At 39.8% G+C, this 26,557-nt stretch overlaps 1 protein-coding gene across 2 annotated transcripts; it reads right to left on the bottom strand.

The window, feature by feature from the left end:
* zgc:100829 (uncharacterized protein LOC445149 homolog) lies at nt 1-26,287 on the bottom strand. Of its 2 annotated transcripts, none has more exons than XM_053648820.1 (8): nt 26,197-26,287; nt 25,235-25,593; nt 16,941-17,088; nt 16,019-16,136; nt 14,286-14,324; nt 13,198-13,239; nt 8,044-8,248; nt 1-827 (listed from the first exon to the last, which is right to left on the bottom strand). In XM_053648820.1, the coding sequence occupies exons 2-8, from the start codon at nt 25,407-25,409 to the stop codon at nt 613-615; spliced, it is 942 nt and encodes a 313-aa protein (XP_053504795.1). In that variant the 5' UTR covers nt 25,410-25,593; nt 26,197-26,287; the 3' UTR covers nt 1-612. The 2 variants fall into 2 exon arrangements, with proteins under 2 accessions (XP_053504795.1, XP_053504796.1); XM_053648821.1 differs by lacking the exon at nt 26,197-26,287 and adding an exon at nt 25,754-26,105.
* Nucleotides 26,288-26,557: the final 270 nt, after the last annotated feature.

The raw sequence follows: 26,557 nt of genomic DNA, 5'->3' as shown, positions 1-26,557 counted from the left end.
CGGAGACGTTCTGTCCAAAAACTGAAGTAATTGAAGTAATTTGTCAGTAATGATGGGAGAAAAAGCATTTGGAAACGTAACATGCTTTGAGACAGGAAATGTTGCCGGTTTTTGCTCAATAAACCCGTCAGCACGCATCATCTCATTAGTCCCGCTGGCTGTTCCATTTCAAAAACGTGGAAAATCACAAAGCAGCTCATGCAGAGAGGCTGCATTTTCTCTCATCATAACACAGATTGCCAATTGCTTCAACTGTGGGAAAATTATCTTAGTGCGGAATTCCCCTCCAATATTGCACAATTTGTAAGAATATAATACACAAAATACACCGATACAGATTTCTGGATAAGAATGGAATACAGATCTGTGATACAAGTCAATGAAATCCCTACAAATACAGAAAACATTATAAAACAGTCCGTAACAAGTGTGTAAAAACTTTATACAATGACTTTTTTTTTTTTTTTTCGCATTTCGTGCCTCCTGAGTGCACAATTATACAAAATATTGTAATTCAAAAATTACTAAAAGCCCTCATCCTGCTGCGTTGCTTGTGCAATTAGAGCAGTGTTCCTGAGAGAGGCAGTTTGAGCGTCCTGTGATCTCTGCTGATTACCTGAACGAGTTTGAGGGGAGATGCTGCAAGTGGCTGGGTTTATTCGGGATGGGTGGTTTGTTGGCTCTGGGTGGAGGTTGTGAGCAGGTGGAGTCACTGGACACACTAAAGGTCTTCATCAGCTCAGCCACACGGCCACGCCCCATGCGGGTTTCCCCGCCTATTCCAGATTCAGTGCGTTTAAAGGCGGACATCACACGGAAATCTTTCCCTGAGAGAGAGAGAGAGAGAGAGAGAGAGAGAGAGAGAGAGAGAGAGAAAAAGGAAATAAAAGGATGACATATGAAGTACAAATTCACAAGGCCCTTAGCAAAAGTGGGACATTTCCACTGATGCCATCATGACATTTCTCATTATAGTTCAGTAACAAAGGCTGTGAATCTATTCTCGCACATTTCCGTCTATCCTTGGTCTTCTTCCGCCCTCCGTTCACATGTCTTTTTTTCCCCTCCCTCTCTGTCCCTGGCTCTTTCTTCCAGGGCTGCAGACTGCCAGACCGGAGGTCGTTGGCAGAAGAAGTAGAGCAGGGACGCAGCTGGGTATAGTTGGTGTGTGTGTGTGTGTGTGTGTGTGTGTGTGTGTGTGTAATTGAGGGACGGAGGGACAGGAGATGAGGAAAGAAGGGCCGCAGGGATGGCGGTGCAGAGCAGACAGACGCTGCTCAGACACCAGAATGCTTGAGGAACCACATATTTTTAGCCACATCCCCGGGGGACACAGATGTGTAAGCCTGCTCTCACTCTCTCTCACGCGTACACACACACACACACACACACACACACACACACACACACACACCATACACACATACACTTACCCCTTCTTGCTTTCACACACAAACTCTGACACGCTTATTTTTTTTCTCTGTCTCCTCCAAACACAGCCTCACACTGTCTCAGGCACACCCTGCCGTGTCCCAATATTCCTCTCTGTGAGTCTTGAGCAGGAGTGCAGGGGATGCAGGGACGCTTCGTCCATTAGGATGGATGTGGGACTAAGTAGGGCCCTGGTAGGGTGAAGGGGCCCTCGTGTGGTGCTTTTTCTCAGCTTTACTGCTGTTGTCCCCATGTTGATAAAATAGCAGTGCTGAGTGTGGGCTGAAGGTTCATCAGAATTACTCCAATTATCTACGCTGTCTCACAGCTTCTGGATCCCTGGTTCAATCCTGAGCTCAGAGTCTATGTGAAACTCTGAGTACCAGTCCCTGTGTCCATGTGGGTTTCCTCACACCTTGCGAAAACATACCAGTAGGTGGTTTGGCTACTGTAAATTGCCCCTTGGTGTGAATGAGCATGTGTGTGTGTGTGTGTTTATGGTGTGCTGTGATGGACTGGTGTCTCATCCACAGTATATTCCCGCCATGCACTCCAGTGTTCACAGGATAGGCTCCGTTTCCACTGCGACCATGACAATGATAAAGCGTTACTAAAGATGGTTGAATAAAGGAATGTTCAACCAACGTTATTAGAATATTTAGTAAGTATTCAATAGGTTCCGAGAAGGTTAGACTGCAACATTCCAACAACGTTCTAAATACATTTGCTGTGCTAAAAACGTTTGCTTCACATGTTCACAAGTTATTAAAATGTTGCTTATACAATGTTCCCAAAATAAAACTTTGGAAAATTACAATTTGAACGACTAGAAAAAAAAACAAAAAACGTTGCTGTAATGTTGTATGGGAATTTATAAACATTATGTGAAAAACACTCAGAAAATATAGTATTTCAAGTACAATTTAAAAACCAGTCCTGCACTTTTATCTAATTATGAACCATGTGACGTAGAACTGTCAGAGCCAGAAACCTTCTGGTTGAGGCCAGACCCACTTTTGGTGTAAATCCAAATACAGATATTTATATTTGGAGCAATAAACAGATACAGATACAGGTAGTTTCACATAGACAGCAAAACTGTCAATGCTTGTAAGAATTAAGTAAGAATATAAATCCAGTTTTTGATTAATATGATTTATGAGCAAAATTCTAAATGTCATGTTGAGTGTTACGCACTAAACCATCTATCTCAATATTAAATCTGACGTAAACTTAGCTGTCTTGCAAATTAATAACACAAACAAATGACTTTTGTCATGTGCACCCTGAGTCTGTGTTTTTTTTTGTTTTGCTCAACGAGTGAAAATATGTTGCCGTTTTCATGAACTTAAGAATCAGACCCATGGACCTGAAAGGCTCTAAAAGAATGCGCCTTGACTGCCCTGCTGTGTTTGTTGTCTTCTCCTCCTCCTCCTCTTCCTCCACATCCCCCCCCCCCCACACACACACACACACACACTTTCTGACCCGTGGTTCCTGTGTTAATGTCCTCTTGCCGCACTGCGTGGGCCTGCTCTGATTGTCTGTGTGTTGTGTGGTCTCCACGGAAACCCTGGACAGGCTCCAGCGACCTCGGTGGACACACCACACATACACACACACACATGCACACACAGACGATCACACGGCGTCCAAAGCTGGCTGATCCGCCACGTTCTCCACGCCCCACTAATAGCCTCTGCTAAGCCTTGCAAACACATCCCATATGTGTGCGTGCGTTTGTGTGTTCGAACACGTTAGCGTCCTGTGCACCACTCCCTCCTGTTAGCTGACACCAGCATAAAAAGCGGCACGCTACTTGCCCTGGCGTGGCGTTCTCCATCCTCCCATAACCGCTGTGCTTCCTCCCACCCGGCACAACCTGATATGAGAGAAGCTGTGGAACCTGAGCCTGGGATCTGGGAGGCTCCACACACACACACGCACACACACACACACACACACACACACACACAAACACACACACACACACACACACACACACGTCCAGTCTCCACCCACTGTCTTAACCATTCAATCAAATCTTAGAAACACCTCATCACCACACTGCAAACCTGCAGCTTTCCTATCCTGCTGTTAATAATCAGTGTGTGTACGTGTTTAATAATCAGTGCGTGTATGTGTATGTGTGTGTGCGGCAGATTTGGCACAAGACAGTGATCACCTGTGTCTCCTAGTGTTTGGAGAGCCAGTGAATTGTCCTCTTAATCATGTCTTGTTTTGTTACATTTTTCCTAAATTAAATTTCACAGTTTAAATCCATAGGCCAAAACTCATTTGAATTTATGTTTGATGTTTTAAAGCAACAAATCCAAACAATGGGCTTGAATGGTTCCCCAGACTAATCCAGTGGCGTATTTGGCGCAACACTTCTTCAGCTGCCCGCTCACAACTTTAGTTCCTAGCTGCGAATAGTTCCCATTTACTGTTTGACAACAGAAGAAAAGCTTATAACCACTACAACACGTAGAGCCTCTAATTCAATGTGTATAGAGAAAATAAGAGCTTCTAGCAAAGATTTTTGGTGCCTCTGGTTAGTGTATGTAGCTAGTACAGTTAGTTTGCTTTGCTAATCTGCCAAGGAAGCTAGTATGAAGCCTAACATGTAAATCAAACTGATTAGTGCATTATTACATTTTTTAAACGAGTTTTCTTTAGAATGTATACCGTATATGCTGAGCTCATACTGTTTCTCATTGGAACTAAAGCACTGAACAGTGCATGTTCACAGTGTGTGCAGCACCTTTAGTGGTCGCTACACACTCTACAAGCAACACGAGCAACTTATCACTTGCTAGTTTAAGCATAAAGTGCATCCTAAATTGCATACTTATCCACTATTCTATCCCATTCTGCAGTATAAATAGTGTAAGTAATGTGTTCACACTGAAAATTCCAACATGAAGAAGTGCACTTCACGTACCTAGATGATACACTGAAAAACTGAAGTGTGAAATGTTGCACACTTCGTGCACTCTTTGCTTACTTAGCGTGAACAGAGGGGAGGGTCTACAAGGCGCTGGTTTTGGATTGTGCGAGCAAAATTCACCAGTAGAGACAGTTGCTAATAGAAACCGAGGTCATGTTGGGTATAAAAGGTAACACTGACGTAAACAGTAAACTGAAGAAATTAATTTCTGTTGAGTCTGGGTATTCTGGTAAAGATGCTCTATGGGCGTTTGACGTCATTTGTTATTGACTGATAAATAGCTTATAGTTCCTGTTAGTAAAAAAAAACTTTAGTGTTCCATTTGAGATGATACTAACCTTCTAAAATTCATACACTAGATGGTAGAGTAAATAGTTCATAGTGTAAGTGCATAGTGTATAGTATGTCATTTGGGACACAACTATAGGGTAATGCTACAACCTCAAAAAACAGTTGTTTGTTAATGATAGCTAGCTAGTTTAGTACATTTTTCTGTACTAAGAATGTATTTCTGCAGTATGAATGTAACTAACTGTCTGTATGGATAACTTGCAATTTTTCAAAATTACTGCAGATTTTCTTTAGATTTGGGCCAAGATGCATCATGTAACGTCTTCACAATACACATTCAGCCAAGCCCCCTTCCATTCACGTGCGTCAAACATGAGTACAGCTAAAAGGTCTCATTTACCAACAAACATCACTGTGAAAGGCCGTGCAAAACAATTTCATGCAATTGCAATTTCACCAATTCAAGTAGTTTTCTGCTAAAAAGCACGAAAGAAAAAAAAAAGCCGCAGCCAAATCAAGCATTTTTGGCAACAATCACAAAAAACAAAATCCTTTATGGACTGATTTTTTCTTTTTTCTTTTTTTTAAATAGCTTTAGACAAATAATAATAACAAATAATAGCTGTGCAGGTAAACAACGACACAAAATAGTAGGTTAATACCGATTAATTACAGGACCAAATTTGTTTGAAGGGAATTTAAATTCATTTTCATTAATAAATAGTAACAATTTAAATCAAACAACAAACTAAATCACTCATAAACAGAAGGGGGCGCTATTTTACAACACTCACAGGGCTGGGTCACACATTATACTCAACTAGGGTGGCACAATGGTACAGTACAGCAGGTAGTGTTGTTGCCTCAAACCTCCAGGGTCCCAGGTTCCCATGTTGCCCCCCAGTCTCTTTGGGTTTCCTCTGAGTTTTCCAGTTTCCTCCCACCTCCCGGTCGGTGGAAGGATTGGCTACATTAAATTCTGATGTGAATGAGTGTGTCATTGTGTGTGTATGGTGCCATGCAACGGACTAGCATCCCATGCAGGGTGTATTCCTGCCTCACACCCAATGTTCCTGGGATAGGCCTGAGGTAGACCACAACCCTGACCAAGATAAAGTGGTTACTTGAAGATGAATGAATAAATGAATGAAAATCATTCACTCCAGTCGAAATCTAGATGTCGATTTCCGTTGGCAAAGATACTGATGAGTAAGATGTGTCTCCCCCTCCTCCCAAATCTGAAATGAAACACACACCCTTGGATGTATCTACCTCTTCTTCAAGAAGTCTGTGTAAAAAGACAAAAAAGAGAGCACTATCTCTTTAAATACCCCCGCCCCAGAGGGAGGGAGGGAGGGGGGTAGAAATGGGGCAGAGGGCAGAATTCCGTAGCGGCACGTCTATGCGCTGAGCCAGGCCGCGGGGGGGTCACGGCTGCCAGGAGGAGAGAGTGTGTGTGTGTGTGTGCGTGTGTGTGAGGGGCTTTAAGCAAAGCAGAGCCGAGGCTGGGGGCCCTGTCACTTATCAGCTACGGCCGAGCGTCGCCCAGGGCCAGAGTCGGGAAGCAGTACAGGAATGTGTGTCCTTCCCTCTGAAGGTGAAGAGAGGAGACGCAACTCGCACGCACTCTCTCTCTCTCTCTCTCTCTCTCTCGCTCTCTCTTTCTCTCTCTCTCTCACTCACACACATGCGCCTCCACATACGCATGCATGCGCTCATAGAGATGGAGGCAGCAGCTGCGGGAGGCTGTTATGCTCGCACGCACACGTGCACCCACAGGAACGAATGCGCGGAAACACACACACACACACACTCAGTCTCAGCAAAACTCTCAGCTAGTCGGCTTCACAGATCTCAGGCATATGGAAAATACCCATATACACACGTTTCTCACATTCATATATACATGGTCTATCACTGGCAAATAGCACTTATATTCTGTTTTGATGACTCTAAAGCTAAGAAGCAGTAGTTGTACTTCTATGAAGTCCACTCACAAATAATACATCTGCGATTCTAATATGTCGAATGATGTAAGGATAAAGTGCTTGTTTGCTGTACCTGGGCCAGGTGTGTGTGAATTTGTTGTAGTTGCAGTATATCGATACGTCCAGGAGGGGGTGTTTATAGTAGAAACACTGAAAAAATTAATTGTAATGTATAATAACACACACTGGATGGTGCTGGTTCAGCTTTTGGAAAGGTCTAGTTTGGCTTTTTTTCACTGAATCACAGAGGAGATATATATATATATATATATATATATATATATATATATATATATATATATATATATATATATATATATATTCAGTTTATGTCTGTTATTGAATGTTGTTATGTTAATACAAATATTTACACTTGTTAAGAAATGAGCTGGAAATAAAAGCAGTTGAATGTGAGAGGATGTTTCTTTCTTTTTTTTTTTTTGGCTGATTACAGGCAGAAAAAAAGACCTACATCCTTGCTTTTACAACCGTGGTCTGGGCAAGGTCATAAAGATTCCAACAGTCTGGGACAGTCTGTGTAAAATGAGACGAAGTTAACCAAAGAGCAAGACTGTAGTACAAAGGTAACAGAAGGTCAAATAAGGTGAAACGCAGTAGATGAACTATGCTAGCAAAAATGGCACACACACACACATTAAAGGCTGTGATTAGCATCTGTGTATCAGCCTCAGTATTTACAAAATGGATGCACTGATTCAGCTGAAACATCCTGATTTTGCTGAGTAAGAGATGTTTCCGAGTTAACAATAGCAGATTTTAAGTTGAAAGGCAGTTGAAAACTTTATCATTTGACATCACCACAATAGATTACTGAATGCTAGCTGTCTTGCTAGCTTCTTGTTTTACACAATAGATTATTTCCCCTCCTAAAACATTAGCAATACTGTATAAATAGAAATTCACCTAATGGCAACCCTTTCATAATGATGTCAACTCACTTAAAACACAAAATAATATTACGAACCATTACAAATGCATGAAAAACAAATAGAAAACTGTAATGGCTACCATTTTTTCCCAATAGTCTTGCTTTATGTTGTTACAGTTATGTTATACTAATTATAGTAGTTTACCTCAGGTTAGCTAACTTGCTAGTGCAGGGAAGAAAGCTGTTAAAAGACCTGCTGCTGCTGGAGAGGTAATGTCAACCTTAGCTAGCTTAACTATCTGGATAATGTCAGTGTAGTACTTCATTTAGGTCACTGGCTAGCTTTATTGCTAAAGTTGAGAGGATGATTCATTAAACTGATACAGATACAGATGTCTGATATCACCAGCTATTGTGCTAAACTCCTCTAAACTAACAGCTACTGTATTTTCAATTGAAATCGATCCATTTGCAAAGTACATATAGGTCCTCACCTCTGCTAATATGAGGCTCGCTATCTTCAACTGAGCATAGCCTGCTTGTGATTGACAGTGGTGTGGTCTTCTGTTGTGTGTCCTGGGGTGCGAGGCTGTGCAGGACGCTGGATGACATCAGGTGGGGTCGGTAGCAAATGGAGGACAGAGAAAGTGTGTCATCCACAGGGTCATTGGTGTCATCTTCATCCTCTGTTTCTTTAACCTGACAAGATGGTGAAAAGCCTACAATCAGTTTAGCTTCTCAGATGCAGTACAAAATGAAGAATCAGAGCAAAAAACTGGGATGGCTGGTGTAAATATGCTATCAAGGTTAAACCCCCATGTCTTTTAAAGATAAACAGACATTAAAATTGCATTAAAGGTTTCATTTTCAGCATCAATTTCAGATTATTTGCTGGTAATAAATGTCTTAAAGCAGATTATTTTGGATTTTTGTGGAATCAAGCGCAACAGCACCACCAATGGTCATAAGAAAAATAAACAGACTGGTGGCATATAGTGGGAAATAACAGGGTTTTATTGTTTTATTAACCTAATCTCTATCCACCTCATCTGTAGCCTATGTGCGATTATTATTCACTAGAATTTGGACAAGTTTCCATAAATAATAGAAGTTTAAGGGCAGGTTGATCAGACAGAACATAATAATACATAAATTTAATATACTGTAACTGCATTCACAACTACCAACACTGTACTTTAATATTCTTTGTCTTAAAATGAAACAGACATGAGAGGAAGTCTTACTAAAGCTGTTATGTAGCTTTATCTAACTTTACACTTTATATAACGCTGCAGTACAGCAAACAGTCATTTCAGCCCAGAGATTTGATCATATTGATGCACAATCAGACAGAAACTAAACTACTTCCATGTTTATTAGTCTTAAGTGGTAAGAATGACAAATTCTTCCCCTACAAAAGTAGTCCCAACTCAGAAAAGACAATTCATACAGATTTTGAGGTTACAAGTGCCATTCGCTGTAGAATTCTGGAAAGCTTTCTACAAAAATATATTGTATGTATAAGTGTTTATTGTCGGCCCTGTTCCTAGACCATTGGTTCTTTTTTTCAACATAATGAAACGAAACTGTAGCATTTGCACATATGCTACAGATGCGATAGATACTGTAGAGCTTGGAAATGTCTGTCGTGCTCCTTTACAAAAAGAAAATGACAAAATTTATTTGTAAAATGGTAGTTTTGGAGGCAAACATGCTATTGGGAATTGGAAGGAGTTGAGGAGTTCCAAGTAGAACCCGTTTAGGAAGCAAAGAACAATGAACTAGCCAAAGGACACTTCAGGAAACATTTTAAAGAACATACTGCAAAGTGTGTAATTTAAGACAGTGTTTATTACACCCTTCTCTATTACTTATTCTCCTATTCTCCCTCTTGCTTATTCACTTTTAACATGCAGTGTTTAAATGCGGTGTTAAATCAGTCATAACTAATACAGAGAAAAAAACAAGCATGAAACATGTTGGTCTTCATTGGGTCTTAGGCGTAAACAGATATTCAGTGACACCATGGGGAACAAGAAATAGCTCTGCTCAGAGCCACGTGAGGATGGAGCTGTGTGTGTGTGTGTGTGTGTAAAAAAAGGCCGCTGCCCCTGCCCTCGCCTCCGGAGACGACTGCACAATTCCATCCATCTGCGACTGACACGTCCTCCGTCTCTGACACTTTAATTCCCGCATCAACTTTATCAACCATCTGCTCTGAGGAAACCCGAGGGCCCAGCTCTTTCCCTTTCCCTTTCCCTCCTCACAAAGCGCCCATGTGATTATTATTGTCCTGCTCCCCCAACACACTTCAACTTACACCCTCCACATAACCTCTTTAAACTAACACAGGCACATGCCTACACAAAGATCCTTTAGAAAGACAGGAGCCCAAGATGGAGGAAAGTCTTGTTCTGATGCACACATTCAAACTTTTAAGGGAGATTTAGGACGCAGTGCTGGAATAAGGACAGAGACAGGTGTGAGAGGACAGATCTGAGCAGAAGTGCCAGAGGACAGCTGGTGTTGTGACCTCCTCAGCCCTCACAGGCATCAGAGGGAAGAGCCAGGAAAGACCACAGACATGCAGTGCACCCTACAGAGCCTGAAACAGAGACATACCCACAGAGCTCAAGAGAAAGACTGAGAGAGAGAGAGAGAGAGAGAGAGAGAGAGAGAGAGAGAGAGCGAGAGAGACATATCCACAGAGCTTGAGAGAAAGACTGAGACAGAGAGAGAGAGAGAGAGACATATCCACAGAGCTTGCGAGAGAGACAGAGACAGAGCAAAACATACCAAAAGCGCTTGAGAGAGACAGAGAGAGAGAGAGACAGAGAGAGAGAGAGAGAGAGAGAGAGAGAGAGAGAGAGAGAGACATAACTACAGAGTCTGTGAGAGACAGAGAGAGACTTAACTAGAGAGTCTGAGAGTCATAGACAGTAAGAGACATACCTACAGAGCATGAGAGAAAGAGACAGACAGACAAAGACAGAGAGAGACATATCTACAGCACATGAAAGGGAGAGAGAGAGAGCGAGAGAGAGAGAGCACATTGCCAGCGTGTAAAGTGTTTGCTATGACGTACAGGGACTTTCCATACAGGAAACACCCAGAGAATTGATACAAGACCAGCACTTGGGAGCGGACAGTCTGTAATTAATCAGTGGCTGTACTTATCTTTCTGTGTACAGCCCCAGACTTACACAAATTACATCAAATACTTCATAAAAAAGGTGTGTGTGTGCATTATATACACCGATCATCCATAATATTAAAACCACCTGCCTAATATTGTGTAGGTCCCCCTTGTGCCAGCAAAGCAGCTCTTTCCCATGCAGGCATGGATGCCACAAGATCTCTGAATGTGTGCTGTGGTATCTGGCACCAAGACATTAGCAGCAGATCCTTTAAGTCCTGTAAGCTGCAAGGTGGGGCCTCAATGGAATCGGACCAGACAGGCAAGATGCCTAAGACAGGCAAGACGCCTAAGACAGTGCTACAGGGAGACAGGAAGGACAGCTGATCGTCCTTGTAGTGGAAAATTACATGTAATATGTCCCTTCAGACGTGATCGAGAACTTGCAAATGCCTTGGTGGAAGAGTGGAGTCACATCTCACAGCAAGAACTGACAAATCTGGTGCAGTCCATGAGGATGAGATGCACTGTAGTACTTAAAGCAGCTGGTGGACACCAGATACCGACTTTTACTTTTAATATTGAATTAGAAGTGGGTGTGACCTAAATGTGAATCTATCACTATGCCCCTGGAAACACAGCATAAAACAGGGCATATATGTGAATTTGGTTACATCCCTACTACTAATGAATACTGGGTAATTACTCAGTAAATAATAATGTTCTGAAAGTTCATTATGAACAAAGCATCTAATACAGAATCATATATATCTCCTGGAGTAATACTAGCTAACTAGATATTAGTAATGACCTATCACGTCTTTCACATTATAATATTGTTCCAAATCATCTCCTAGGGAAGGACACAGTAAGACTTATCTAACACTCGTTATCTAATATACAATATTAGATATATACAATATTACCTATACAAATGACTCATTCTGTAATATTTAGAAAATATATATAGAAGACTATGGAAGTACGATATATACAAAGAGTGATGTACTTATATCAGCCATCTCTTTCTGATGGTGTTTGGTAATTATTCAGAAAGAAAAGTGACACAGTAAAGAATGACGTGTCTTACGTTTACATTTAAGACATTTGGAAGATGCCCTTATCCGGAGCGACTTACAAATGAGCAGCTGCGGATTAAGCAATGGTAGTTGCCGGGATTTGAACTCACGACCTTCAGATCAGAAGTCCAATGTCTTAACCACTCAGCTGTTAAAAAAAAATGTTCAAAGACCATTCAGAAGGGATAGTGATGATAGTGTGGGGTGTGTTGACCTCTTCTTCCTCCAAACATGCCTTTTCATGTTTATAGTAATAAAGGATAAAAAGTAACAGCGATTTATATTGCAGTTACTGAAGTTACTTTGCATCAGCTAGTAGTTTTTTAATGGGTTGGTAAAGCAGTATGTAATTACTAATTGATGAGCTAGTAGTTTTCCAGGAGACACTGTATATAAGTCTCTTTGTACCACAGCATGCTTAAATTGTGGAACCTGATTGGTCAGAAGGTGTCTGTTATATTTGTATAACAGCACACCAGCTGTAACATGAATAATAGGTTTCTGTTACTGTTTCTATATTAACAGCTCATACACAGGGACTTGTATGATGGACATTTATGGAAGAAGTGTCTGGTGTCTTGCTTTCTCAGCACCATGTCAGTCTTGATGATTTTTTATGATTTTCTTGTTGATAGAGGAGTTTAGGCAGAGACTTTCAATATTCCAGTTTCAGAAGGACAAGCTATATTTGTGTGTGTGTGTGTGTGTGTGTGTGTGTGTGTGTGTGTGTGACTGAGTGTGTGTGCGCACTAAGGGCTGTTTATTGTGGCCATAACATAAGAGATAACAGGAACTAACTTGTCTTGTAGACGTTCCACAACATGTTGTGGAACGTCTACAAGACAAGTTAGTTCCTGTTATCTCTTACGATAATAACAAAACATACAAATGTTTAAACATTAAATACGTGATGTTTTGTTAATTAATACATTAAATATTGTAATTATTCTCAAATCGCTGTGCTATATGCTTTCTACATGAAAAAGCTAGTTTTTTCATGTATATGAACATAATCTACTTTGGGCTGGTATCGCATGGTCCCCAGTGCGGATTATTGTGTATAACAGCACATTCTGCCACGTGATATTCCTTACATAATTAATACTTTGTTATAATTAATAACTACCAAACCATTACATTATTAGTAATTACTGAGTAATTACTGAATATTCATTAGTTGTATCATATTAATAGTAGTGTAATCATAATACTACTCATTCAAGCCTGTTTAGTTCTTGCATATTTAATTATGAGTTATTGAACAGTATTAGTGGTAAATTGTTAATATGCAATATTAATATTAAATATTGATCATTATACATTTTTCCCATGTAGTTTGTGGTGAATTAGAGCATTTGTTTGGAAATGTAAAGTAGTCATTTATTAAATATTCCTTTGGGATACGTTATAACCCACCTAACCATCGTACTTACACTCTCAACAGGAGATGCAGGCTTTTGTTCACATGCTGATACCTAGGGAGAAAGTAGAGAGCAGAAACATTTCAGTGAAAACAAACTTAAACTCTGAAGCATAGGTTTTCAACCTTGGAGCCACGACCATGAGATGTGGATGGGGTCACCAGGATTTTTACTAACCGCTATTTATAATATAGTTCTATGCACATGGACCTGATGTATGGAATATATTATAATGATAATTAAAACTGTCGGATTATTATTTTTTAAAGCCCATTTTACACAAGAGTGCAGCAGCACGGTGTCCAACACGCTGTCATGGTAATCAAAGTGTACACAGGATACTAGCGGTGCGCATAGCCGCTATTTAAAATAAAATTAAGGATGTTTTCAGGTGACAGGGTTGTGGTTTCAAGCTTTAAACATAATCTAAGTGAACACGTTTCAGTCAGTAGTCTACGGTAACAGCACACACTCTGGCATTGCTAAAAATCCAGTCTTTGTGCAAGCTCAACTACCAAAGAGCAGAAAGTGAAACTCTCATTGCATATTGCATTTTATATATATATATATATATATATATATATATATATATATATATATATATATATATATATATATATATATATATACAGAGGTAATGCATTGTTAGAATATTTACTGAAATTTGCACATTATATTTATTAATGCAAGAAAGCACAGAAATGAATGCTTTATGGTCTGATGCACATGGCCAGCATTTGGTGCAAAATAGGTTTTAGTCTCATGGCAGTATTATGTGAAATGCAATATGTGATTCCGACTAAGTTCACATGCCAAACCAAAGAATTGCTAGCACTTATTTAATCTATTAGTAATAACGTTATCTACCATTCTATCGGTTGTGGACTTGAGTACAGCAATGCACTGTGAATGGTTTAAATAATATGAATCTAATTTCAACTAAATAGCACTATAGGAATTACTGGGGATCGAGGGGGGATCAGAAATTGTGACCCTTAAAATGGCCTCATTGGCAAAAAAAACAACAAAAAAAAAACATACTGTATATACATATATACTGCATATACTGTATATATGGAAGATGCAATACCAAAATCTACCTGTTGAGGGGGCAGCGTCCTCACTTCTTCACTGTTCTCCTGTCAAAACACAAGACCTCGGATCACACAGACTATCACTTTGAGCCTGCTTAATTAGATGACCTGTTATTATACTTATTAAAAAGTCAAAATCAAGCACAACTGGAAAGTAGTGTACGGGAACATCTGTGACTATATTTAATACATTAGAGAAAAGGCTGAAGGACATGTTTACACAGATTTTTGCATTTAAAGGATGTGAGGAGTCTGAAGGATTATGCAGTGGCCAAAGCGCCTAGCCTACGTCCATCTTATTGAGTGCCGGCTGCACACGGCGTTGCCATGGCAACCCCACGATGATGTGCGAGCCTTCTTCTTCCCCCTCGCATTAGTATAGCGTGAAAGAGAAGGGGACGAGCACGAGAATTCGCCCTCACCCTCCTGGACTGCAGATTTTACCACATTCTCTTGCTCGCTCCTCTTTCTCTGTCTCACTTTTTTTTTCATGACACACACTCTCACATCCAGCCTCAAGCACAGATCATAGCATCGCAGTGCTTTGACCTCCCTCAGCCGTTCTCTAGGGGTGGAACCGAAACCAGCAGCACAGAACCGAATTTGTCTCAGACTATGCGTAACAAGACCACACATACACGCACACACTCTGACACAGGGCTGCAAAGATAGTGAGGGAGCTCCAAAGAAGAGAACAGGTGAGCCATGAGAGAAATAAAGATGCAGGCACCAAGGAGCAGAAGGTTTTGTTAAATGTAAAGAAGGGAATAGTGGAAAAGGAAGAGAGGGAAGGCGAGAGAATGGAATGGAAAGACAGAGAGACAGAGGTTGTGATTTATTTGGCTGTTGAGCAGTGATGGCTCTCCCCGTGGAGAAAGTCCATCTCTCTGCCCCATGGCTCTGTCCCAGATTAATGACAGCAACAGGAAGGTCACCTACACACACAGACGCACATGCACACACACACACACACACACACACACACACACACACACTAATAAGTAATCCAGTAGCACCTAAATGCAAGCACAAGCACACACTCACACCAGGCCCAAAGACAAACACAAACAAATCCACAAAAAGGAAAAAATGCACACAAACACACACTGATGCAGTAACACCGAACACATGTGCACCTGCCTTCTTCCATTCATCCATAAGATTCTGAGATTCATACAAGATCAAAAAGAATTAGTGCAACAGAGGGGGGGGGGGGGGGGGGGTGGAGGTTGCATGGTGGCTTAGTGGTTAGTACATTTGCCCTGCACCTCCAAGTTTGGAGGCTCGAATCATGCCTATGCCCTGCGTGCACTGAGCTTGCATGTTCTTCCTGTGCTTCAGGGGTTTCCTCCGAGAACTCCGATTTCCTCCCCCATTCCAAAGATGGAATTCCCCATTCCCCATTCCTTGTAAGCTGATTGCCATTTCCAAATTGTCCATTGTGTGTGAATGTATGTGTGATTGTGCCCTGCCATGGATTGGCACCCCATCCAGGGTGTCCCCCACCGTGTGCCCCAAGATCCCTAGGATCGGCTCCAAACTCCCCCGTGACCCTGTGTAGGATAAGTGGTGTGGAAATTGGATGGATTGTAGCACATGATGGGAAATGTGAGCTAAAATTAGACAACTTGTCTATGATTGTTCGATATCTATTTTAATAGTGTTTCGTCTATTTTCGATTGTCGATAAATTTTTTGGTGTTAATAAAGTGTCTGAGCACAGGTTTGTCTTTCACGCACCCTTAAATTAAGCTGGACTCCGGACAACGATTTGGGTGGGAGATTCTCTCTGCCTGATCGCACAGGTTCTGTGGATGTTCGGCTTACAAGGTTACTCTTCAAACTTGCATCCTGGTTGCTGCAAGAAAAGGACATACAGAATATAATAACAGAAAAATAAGAATATACAATAAACAGCACACTATATGTATACATATACAGTTTATTTGTACATTAGGCTTCCAGGAAAACAGAAAAAAAACATTAGAACAAAAGTACAAAAATATACTTACAATGCTATGTTCATATTAAGAATGCAAAAAGAAGATATTTAACATTTTCTACCCTATTTGGTCTTGCCAGTTCCTACCATTTAGCTAATTCTTGCCTATCACATGACAGTGTGATACCATAAGGCAAACACATGCCTCCTCTGAGACATCCACAACATCTTTTTGAAACTGCTGCTCTTTTTATGCTGCAGTATAAAACCCTTGGAGCAAAGTGCTATCTACTGTCTTCTGCATACATGATCTCCCTTGAATGGCTGCTTTCGCTGTGATTAACAGGGGAGAAAAAGCCTGCTATCCCTCCCATACAGGAAGTAATTGCACCTTGCATCTAGTGTTCCTATGATACACTCCAGAAAATTAATACATTAGTACACACAAAATGACATTTTGTGCCAAACCAGTTACTTGTTACTGTGAGAAACAGTGGAGCCAACAATATCCTAACTGTTTTGTGATGTAATGATCTCCAAATGATCACTATACACAACACCAGAGTTCAAATTTGATTGCCAAAAACGACTGTGTTTCATTCCAACGATTCAGAATTACTTACCTGGTTAAAACATTACATTTCAATTATGACTTGAAGTGTAATACATGACTGTGTACTGTGTTGCAGTTAAACAGAAGGAAAAGGAATGTGTCCATACTGGGAATTGTTACGAAGACTAGCAGCTTTTCTCTCGCCAAACCCCGAGCGGAGCATCTTGGAGGGCTTGAACTCGTCCATCTCTCCAATGACGATGACTTGTACGTCACCGTCGCAGCCCAGCAGCCAACTCACACTCTTACTTTGAGCTACACAATGAGAGACAGAGAAAAGAAACAGGGATACTGAGAATAGTCTTTCGTTACATATAAATACACATTTGACATTGGCTAAAAAAGAGAGAGAGATAACAATATGCTGGATAAAACAAAAGGTGTAAGAACATTCATACATTCATTACACATCAACGGTTTTACACATGTAATTGGTTCCATTTCAGAAAATGGGACAGGCACATAAAGAAGAGGTTTGACAGCAAACAAGGAAAGGCTGTCAGAATGAACTGGTTCTTCTCGCACACCTCGTGGCAACGGCACAGCATTCCAGCTCAACAGGCAGACATGCCCATAACTTGATGATCAAGACATGATGAGGTTGTCATAACAAATAGCACAACAACAAAGTAGCTAGTTTGTTATGAATTTCCTCAAACAAGCCACCATGCCATTGTTAATTGTTTAGTCTGCATTAAAAATATTAGCCATGCAGTCTATTGACTGATTGTGCTGAAAAGTCTTACTAAGTCTGACCAGCTACCAGCTACAAAAACACACACCAGGCTGGTCGAACAGGTAGGCCATGATTGCCAGCTGGTTATTATGTCATTAATAAAATGTTTGAGATTCTCTACCTGCCTCATGGTCGATTTTCCTTAAAAATACATTGTCTTTGATGTAGATTGCTAACATGATTGAAATTGAAATGGAAATAATGCAAACATCTTTTCATACTTCTTGGTGGTTCTAAGGAATGTACAGTATCTCACAAAAGTGAGACCTGAGACCTTGCAACACTAACAAGTCACATGACACCGGGGAGGGAAAATGGCTAATTGGGCCCAATTTGGACATTTTCACTTAGGGGTGTATTCACTTTTGTTGCCAGCGGTTTAGACATTAATGGCTGTGTGTTGAGTTATTTTGAGGGGACAGCAAATTTACACTGGTACACAAGCTGTACACTCACTACTTTACATTGTAGCAAAGTGTCATTTCTTCAGTGTTGTCACATTAAAAGTTATAATCAAATATTTACAAAAATGTGAGGGGTGTACTCACTTTTGTGAGATACTGTATATGAGCATGTGTCTTAAAAAGTCATTTGATATGAAAACATGATGTACACTGTATATATTTCCTCAAAAAAAAGAAAGAAAGAAAAGAAACCTAAAGTAACACATAGCCCACCAACACCCTAAAAAGGGTCAGTACAAGTTCTCAAGATCTACTTATTAATTTAATGCAGGATATGCTATGGTTAAATTCAGAAATCATATTCTATTTTATTCAATAATATGACGACGTAATACTAGGTAGGGGGGCACGGTGGCTTAGTGGTTACACTACGTTTGCCTCACACCTCCAGGGTTGGGGGCTTGAATCCCGCCAACACCTCTGCACCTGTGTGTACAGAGTTTGCATGTTCTCCTCGTGCTTCGGGGTTTCCTCTGGGTACTCTGTTTCCTCCCCCAGTCCAAAGACATGCATTGTAGGCTGATTGGCATTTCCAAATTGTCCATAGTGTGTGAATTTGTGTTTGATTGTGCCCAGCAATGGGTTGGTACCCCTTCCAGGGTATCCCCCGCCTCGTACCTCGAGTTTTCTGGGATAGGCTCCAGGCTCCCCCATGAGCCTGTGTAGGATAACTGGTATGGAAAATGGATGGATGGATGGAATACTGGGTATGGCAGCTTGTTAACAGCATGAGAAAATGTCACTCGGATTTATCTCATAATCGCGAATTCTACCTTGCAGCTGTAAGTTAAAATGATGCAACTGTGATTTTTTATCTAGCAGTTGTGAGGCTTTGTGTTTCTGATTATGAGGGTATCCCCTACACCAACACTGCAGGCACACTATCCTGTTCAGGATACCTGTTCATGCTATCTTAGACAGTTCCCTATGAAAAGAATAATTCAGGTAGGTTATATTCCTTCTTAACACACTGCTGCATATGCTTGTATTGTTGTGGTTTGAATGGAAACAAAAGCACTAAGTCATAATCATTTTATAACTTTTTTAAAGGCCAAAAAGCTGAATTATAACTTAAATTAAGGCAATACACTAAAAGGTTCATTTTCCTGAACCATTAACTTCTTAAATTACAAGACAAAACGTTGGAATTGTGAAATTTGAACCTTCAGTTGAGAGTCTCAGCTGTGAATTATTAAAAGTTGTTAATAAACTTTTGAAAATAACTTTCAATTACTCATTTACTAGATATAACATTTGCAATTGTGTGATATCAGTTACAAGATCAAAAAGTCACAATTGTGTGATATCTTGCAATTGTGAGAAAAAAGCTAATATTAAAATATAATCTCTTCTCATAATTATAGCAAACGAGCTTCTATATACTATGTGGCATACTATTTGTACATATTTAGTACAGTTGTATGCCACTTTGAAATGTTTATGTTGAACATATTTGATACCTTCTGATGCCATTTCCTGGAAATCATGCTATTCCAATTAAGCAATCAATCAGCAGGTAGCAAATGTGTGTAGCAATTCAAAATATACAAGAGGTAACTTAACCTCAGAATAATTTTAAATATATAGGTATGGCTACTAAACTGAAAATAATATAAAGTGGTAATTTGTTAAAATAAATGGGTAGTTTAGCATTAGCGTAAGTTCATGTAGCTGGTTTATATAACACTGTCAGTCAATAACAGCTAACAAATATTTAGCATTGCATGGCTGCCAGTGTATTGGCAACATTACTTTCAATTTATGTACTGCCCAGTAGTTCTATGTTTCATTTTCTTCTGAACTATATCTCTGTTATTTATTATTAGGTGGTTTCATTTTATAGATGAGACATTGCCTCATGATAGCATCTGTGTCTTGACTGATATTTTGTCATATGAAACATACTCCTTAAAATGCATGACATAAATATATCTCTAATTTACATTCAGCATAATGAGCAGCTAGACGTGTCTTAGAAAAATGCCACAACAGAGAGATTTAGGATAGGTTGTGTTGGAGGTTTCCTTATTGGGTCATAACTACAGTAGATACAAATAATGATGGTTGGCCTTAAAATGTTTGGTCAAAGATAGTACTATGTGTGAGGGCTAAGTGACAGAGAACAGTTTAAAAGACATTAACTTAGATCATTTAACAAACAAGTTTAGGTGTGTGTCTCGTACAGAATTCACACAGATGCTTTAAAAGCATAAGAATTCTTGATTTGTTAATATTTGTAATAAAATGGTGCAGAATGTTTGACAGTGTAATTGAAAGTAAAATAAAATGGCTTTCAGTAGAAACAGGTGTCTTTCTTTTTTTCTTCTTCATTTTTCACCACAATTTTTTTTTTTTTTTTTTTTTGCACCACAGCTCTACTGAACCCTTGATTCTGATTGATCAAGAGGGTCATTTCGATTCATTTTCTATAACAGCGGCTTTGACAGTATTTCTGGCTGCAAGTTTTAGATTAATCTGTTATCATTTCTATAGTAATAACTTGTGTATATGGTGACATTTTATGTGACATTTTGGAAGGAGTCTCCAGTGTGAGAACTTTGGAACAGTCAAAGGTAAAGCTATAACTTCAGGATGGAGGGTTTTGCGGTTTCTCAGTATCATCACAAGCTGTGTTTTTTTTCTTATTAGCTTTAAGAGGGAGGGAAAAAGAAAGGATGATGAGTGTTATGGCTGTTTATAGTTGCTATAATATAAGTGATAACAGGAACTAAGTTGTTTCACAGATGTTCCAGAACATTACACATAACTGTAAAAATATCAAATGTATGATGTGTTCTTTATTAACAAATAAAGAATTGCAATTTGAGAGAAATAAAACATTTTGAGATATGCTGTATTGTAATCTGCTTCGTGTCAGCTGCATCACATCACCCTGTTGTTGGTTATTTTCCAATAACAGCAAGCCCTATTGTGTATTATTCCTTACACATGATAATAAGTGATAGAAAACACATTTATGGTGTATAAAACATGCATAATTAGGAAAATTGTAAAAAAAAATAAATAAATAAATAAATAATAATAATAATAATAAAAAAAAGGAAAAGCCTTCTTGATTGATAAGGTGCCAGTATGAGCATTGTGTCATAACACTGTGTCAGATTCTGCCATATGTTAAACGCTGAACTGTCTCTAATCCGCTTTCGTTTGTAGACTTCCTGGTTCTCAGGAACTCAAACACACTAATTCCCCTAAAATCTTGTCACACTACATCATTATAAAGCTAAATATTTGAACTTTCCCAGTCTGACTTTTTATAACCAAGTATTTCCTGAGATATATACAAATCCCTTGACAGCTAGACTCATCCAGTTATACAGCTTACACAAGATTCACCATGGTTGACATTCAAATCTTTATTCACACTTTCTCTCACTTGCTTTCTCTCTTCAGCCCCCTTTCTCCGCTGTTTGTTCTGAGCACAAGCACTTCCTGTAGACTTCCTTGCTTTGCTGGCAGTAAATTGTTTGTGGGCATAGAGCATGGCCTGGCAGATATTTCCTGTCTTGCTTTTAAAATGAAAGCAAGCCACTACTTCACACTAAAAAACACCTTCACTCAGTACAGCAGACACAAGCAGAAATTGATTCTCCTCTAATCACATAGCATCAACCGATATTTTTAACACAGAGAGTAGATTCAAGTCTAACAGTCTGTTGCGGTATTGTCCATTGTGTTTGAAGATATTGTATCAGTGTGGTGTAGAGAAACCACTGACCAGCTGAGGAACAGCTGCATATGTCTGAAGGAGAAAGAGGCCTCTCTGTTCACCAGCGAGCCCTGAAATGCACTTGATAATAACAGCTTTGTCTTTGGCGTGGCCGAAAAAAGGTTGGACCGACGCACATGTCAAGCCAAGTTAATGCACTGCCAGCCTACGTGTGACCTATAGTTATCAGAACGCTCCTGTTTGAACTTCTCCTCATGACTAGCTCAGCTGCTGAGGCAGCCTGCAGTCCCCAGAGTCATCTCCTTTACTGAAAGTTTTCTCACAAAGCCCACTGAAAATGCTGACTGGCAGGATTTTTCTAATGTCAAAGCAGTCTTTTGAACTTGTATACCTTGTATACTTTATGCTTAAAATGCCTAATGTATTCTGATCTAAGGTTTGTTCATCTGCGGTCAGTCGGATTCATTACACTTGTATCTTAAGAGCATGCTTTGTCCTTGCTCCTCCTGTTTTGGACTGCTGTCCCATTCATGGATGTCTCCAATATGGCTTACAGGGGTGGCAAACATACTGTGCACAGATAAAGGTTGTAATATGGCCTGTGAAAGGAATTTAAAATCCAGGTTCTGAATCAAAATTTAATTGAACTAAAAAAATCAGAAAAAGAGCTGGTCTCTGATTTGTTTTTTTTTGTTTGTTTGTTTTTTGTTTTTTTTGTAGGGGACAAATTATAGCAATAAACTCAAGGCCATAAACTCAGCTACTGACTAAATGTGCTAATCTACATTAGCAAGCCATTTTCTCCGCAATTTGGTCACCTGCCAATTCCAAATTCCCAGCCAGCTCTTCCAATATGAGAACTACCAACCAGGAAAGATGAAGAATGAACACGTACTCCAAAACATGTGAAGCCAGCTGACTGCATTTATTTTATTTTTTTTTTAATCTGCTCCTGCGGCATCACAGGTCAGCCTAACACACTTACAGCAAAGCGCTGTCTGCACTCTTTCACGTACATGAGCTCACAGACACCTATGATTGGCTAGTGTTGCCGTGATCAACAAGGGCATAGCCAATATCCAACACTCTACTGGCTATGGAATTATTGAGATTCAAACTTGTGATCTTCCAATGATTGGGCGATTGCTTTTCTGTTGCAGCACCCAAGAGCCAGGATGAAACCCAATCAATTTCCTAATTAGGTCCAGGCCATATATAATGCCAAATAAATTCATTTCAGTTTCAGGTTGTAAGACGTGCAAAATGTGGAAAAGTTCAAGAGGGGCGAATGCTTATGCAAGACACTGTATGACAAACTTTGATATACTGTATGTTCAATGTTTTTGTAATTAATATGTGTATATTCCTCATACAGTATGCATATATTACACACTGTATCATCAACTGTGTATTCAAAATGTAACTCTCAGATAAATGTAGATAAATGAACACATTTATGTAGAGTTGTTAATACATGTTACTGGTCTTTTGTTTGTTTGTTTGTTTTTTTGTTTTTTGTCTGACCCATTTGACATTGGATTATCTGTAATGTGACTTGTTAGCTTAGAAAATCAAAAGCAGAAACCATACCTTTAATAAACTGAAATAGGAAAGTCATTAATGTCAATTCTTGGTTCTTTTCTCATGCCTTTTCACCCGGAAATCATAGCTTTATAAAGTTGTTTCTAGGTTGAAAGCACGTATCACTCCTTTCTGTGGTTTCTGTGCTGAGTTGTTTCTGTGAACTTTCATCGTCACTTGTCGCCATAACACAGGATGTGCCTACCCTACTCAAACCATACTATCAGCTGAACATTTCACATCTGAGTCATTGACTCTACAATCATACCATATTTAGTCCTGACAGGCTTTAAAAGAATCATGAGAAGACCGGTATGGTAAAGGTTATATTAGTATGCGTTGACTCTCTCATTCAGACACTGACGTTTGCAAGGTGTGTTTTGATGAGAAAGTTTGGGTGTGTGTAATGTCTTAACAAACCTTTCCCAGTGTAATTAGAATACTTTTACATGTGGTGATGTATAAAATGTTCTTATCAAGATTATTTTTTTTTTGGTTTTACAGTACTGAATGAGAGCAACCATTTTTTCCACCAACTCCTGAGTTGAATTATGGGAGAAGGACACATCTTTAAGAAGTGCAGATCTGATGCTCAATGAAATAAAACCCTTAGAAGGTTGCTGTCATTATGCTGGCTTGTAAACTTGACAGATTTGATTGACAAATTCTGCCTTAAAGTGCTGCCTATCAAGGCCACCTCCTCTTGAATGGACTGCTGGGAAAGTGCAAAGTGAAAGTATCCATGAAAAGAAAATTATGTGTCTAATACAGCAATATGTAGCAAAATTTAATCATGATATTTAATTTCACAGAGGTTAAAGTTGGGACACACAATACACTAGCCAAGCAGAAGTACAACTCTATGACAAACAAAACAATATATATAATATGTGTGTGTGTGTGTGTGTGCGTGTGTGTGTGTATATATATATATAAATATATATATATATATATATATATATATATATATATATATATATATATATATATATATATATATATTCAATGGGGTTTCAACTAATTTCAGCATTCAATCAGTTACTTGTTACTCTGATTAACGATGGAGTTAATTGGTGTTGAAATACCTATAATACCAGTAATATTAACAGTATGATATATTGTGACATTGCTCATGATTTATTGAATATTTGGAGATATTGTATGATTATCGACACGTGCCTTACAGATCAGTCTGTTACAGATATCAGCTTAAAGCACCATGAAATACTATGGGAGCCTTGATTTGAATCCGAATGTTGACCTTTGCAAATAGGAAATCAGGGATGAAACATGTCAAAGGGCTTGACTGATTTGACTTAACAGCCAATAGCATTCGATTTACTCCACATCTTTGACCAAATCTAAACAGACTCACCCAATGCCTGGCTTAAAAAATACAGCTAAATAAGTTTAAATAGAGCTGTGTAGGATTTCTCACTGCCCATTGGCCCATTGTGTCCTTGTCATGTTCTGTATCCTAAAGCGTAGACTTCTAACCACCAAGCATTTGGGTCCAAATGTTCACTCAGTGTTTCATACACACCCTAGCTATATAATAAACTGTGTGTATATGCGTGCCAGAGTTAGTTCAGCTGACATCAGAAATGAGCTCAGACACATATACAATCTCCAACCATCTTTTCAACACACAAGTGGTTGTTTGGAAGGACAATAACATGCAGGAAGTTAAGTAAGCACACATCTACATGAACACCCCATGCTTGCTTGCATTTTTGCTGCTAATGCAGGGCATTGTTTTTAAGGGGTGGGACAAATGTGTTCTAGAGAGTATTTGATTGGACGCAAATTGGTTGAGTACAGGATGAATCATCAGTGGCTGTGTTCCTATAAATTTAAACAAGAATCCACTTTGGGTGGATGATGCATTTGCATTGTAATGTAAATGTGTGGGAGGTGAAGACACCGTACCTGGCCTCTGTTTGGGTTTGCGTGGTTCCTCATGTTCCAGCTTCTCTTCTCGCTCATTCCAGCGTCGGACCTGCTCCTGTCGCATCTTCAGGAACAATGTCTTCTTCTGCTCCTCGTTCAGAGCGTCCAACACATCCGGATCGATATACATTTCCTTCAGAATCTGCTGCAACATGGCTGCGTGTGTGTGTCTAATCCTTTACAGCCAGATGTGTAAAAAAAAAAAAAAAAAAAAAAAAAGGTGTGTTGGAGTGTATGGAGTCTGCGCCTGGGTGCCGGCCCTGCTCCTGAGCCCTGCCGCTCGCTCACTCACCACACATACTCGCTCATCACTGAGCAGCAGCCAGCAGCTTGTCCCGCTGTGGGGGTAAAAAAATGACAAGTTACAACATCTGGAAACAATCTGCCCTCACTCTGGCGCTTTTGTAGCTCAATTTTGTAGCCCTCTTGCATTGTCACTTTATAGCTTTGGGTCAAGTTGGATTTTCTCGTGCAGCTACTGAAACTTTTCCTGTTTACCTTCTTCACTGTCTTTCGGGTTGTCGTTGTTAATTTGCCCTGCCAGACTCCTTTTCTCTAAAGTAGTGTGAGACTCAAACATGCTGATTCTCTTGCTTAAATGGGAGGAGATTCGTCAAAGAAAAAATCCCCCACCCTCTTACAAACCCCAACGAGGCACTTGAGTTCTATTTTAGCCTTGTCTTTTTGTGGCTGTAACTCAACTTCAAGAGCTGTGACTGAAGAGAGGAGTATGCATTTAGTTCAGACATCCCTTAAGAATGGAAAAATTTTCAAGAGAAGGAGTAAGACAGATGGAGAAAGAGAGACAAAGGCAGGGTGAGGGCTGTCAGTCAGTTACAGTACAGTCTGCAGAATCTGGAAGGGTGATGGGAGAAGAGTTAGAAAGCAAAAGTCAGTGTGGGAAAGACGAATGGAATAAGAAAGACTACAGTCATACTCACAGCTGGGTGCGGACGGTGTACAGCAGGCGTTACAGATTGGGAGAATGAGTACTGCTGTCCTCCTTTGCCTTCGTGTATGACTTAGCTAGTGACATCACAACATTCCATACTCTCTCTCTCTCTCTCTCTCTCTCTCTCTCTCTCTCTCTCTCCCTCCCGCCCACTCTTCTGCTTTTTCAAAAATGCATAAACACACACATTTCCTCTCTTCCTTGTGCTGATCATTAGAGAGCAGAAATGCAGGAAGCCAGGGCAGGCTGTTGATGCACTACACAAAGTAGCAGCATCCTGCTGAACAAAGCTGGAGAAGTGAGAAAGTGACACAGGAGGTGTAAGCAGGAAGAGTGAATGAAAATTGAAT

This window comes from Ictalurus furcatus, chromosome 18, assembly GCF_023375685.1.
Source record: "Ictalurus furcatus strain D&B chromosome 18, Billie_1.0, whole genome shotgun sequence".
Lineage (NCBI taxonomy): Eukaryota > Metazoa > Chordata > Actinopteri > Siluriformes > Ictaluridae > Ictalurus > Ictalurus furcatus.
Note: the sequence above shows the minus strand (reverse complement) of the source record. Positions and strands in the feature narration are given on the sequence as shown.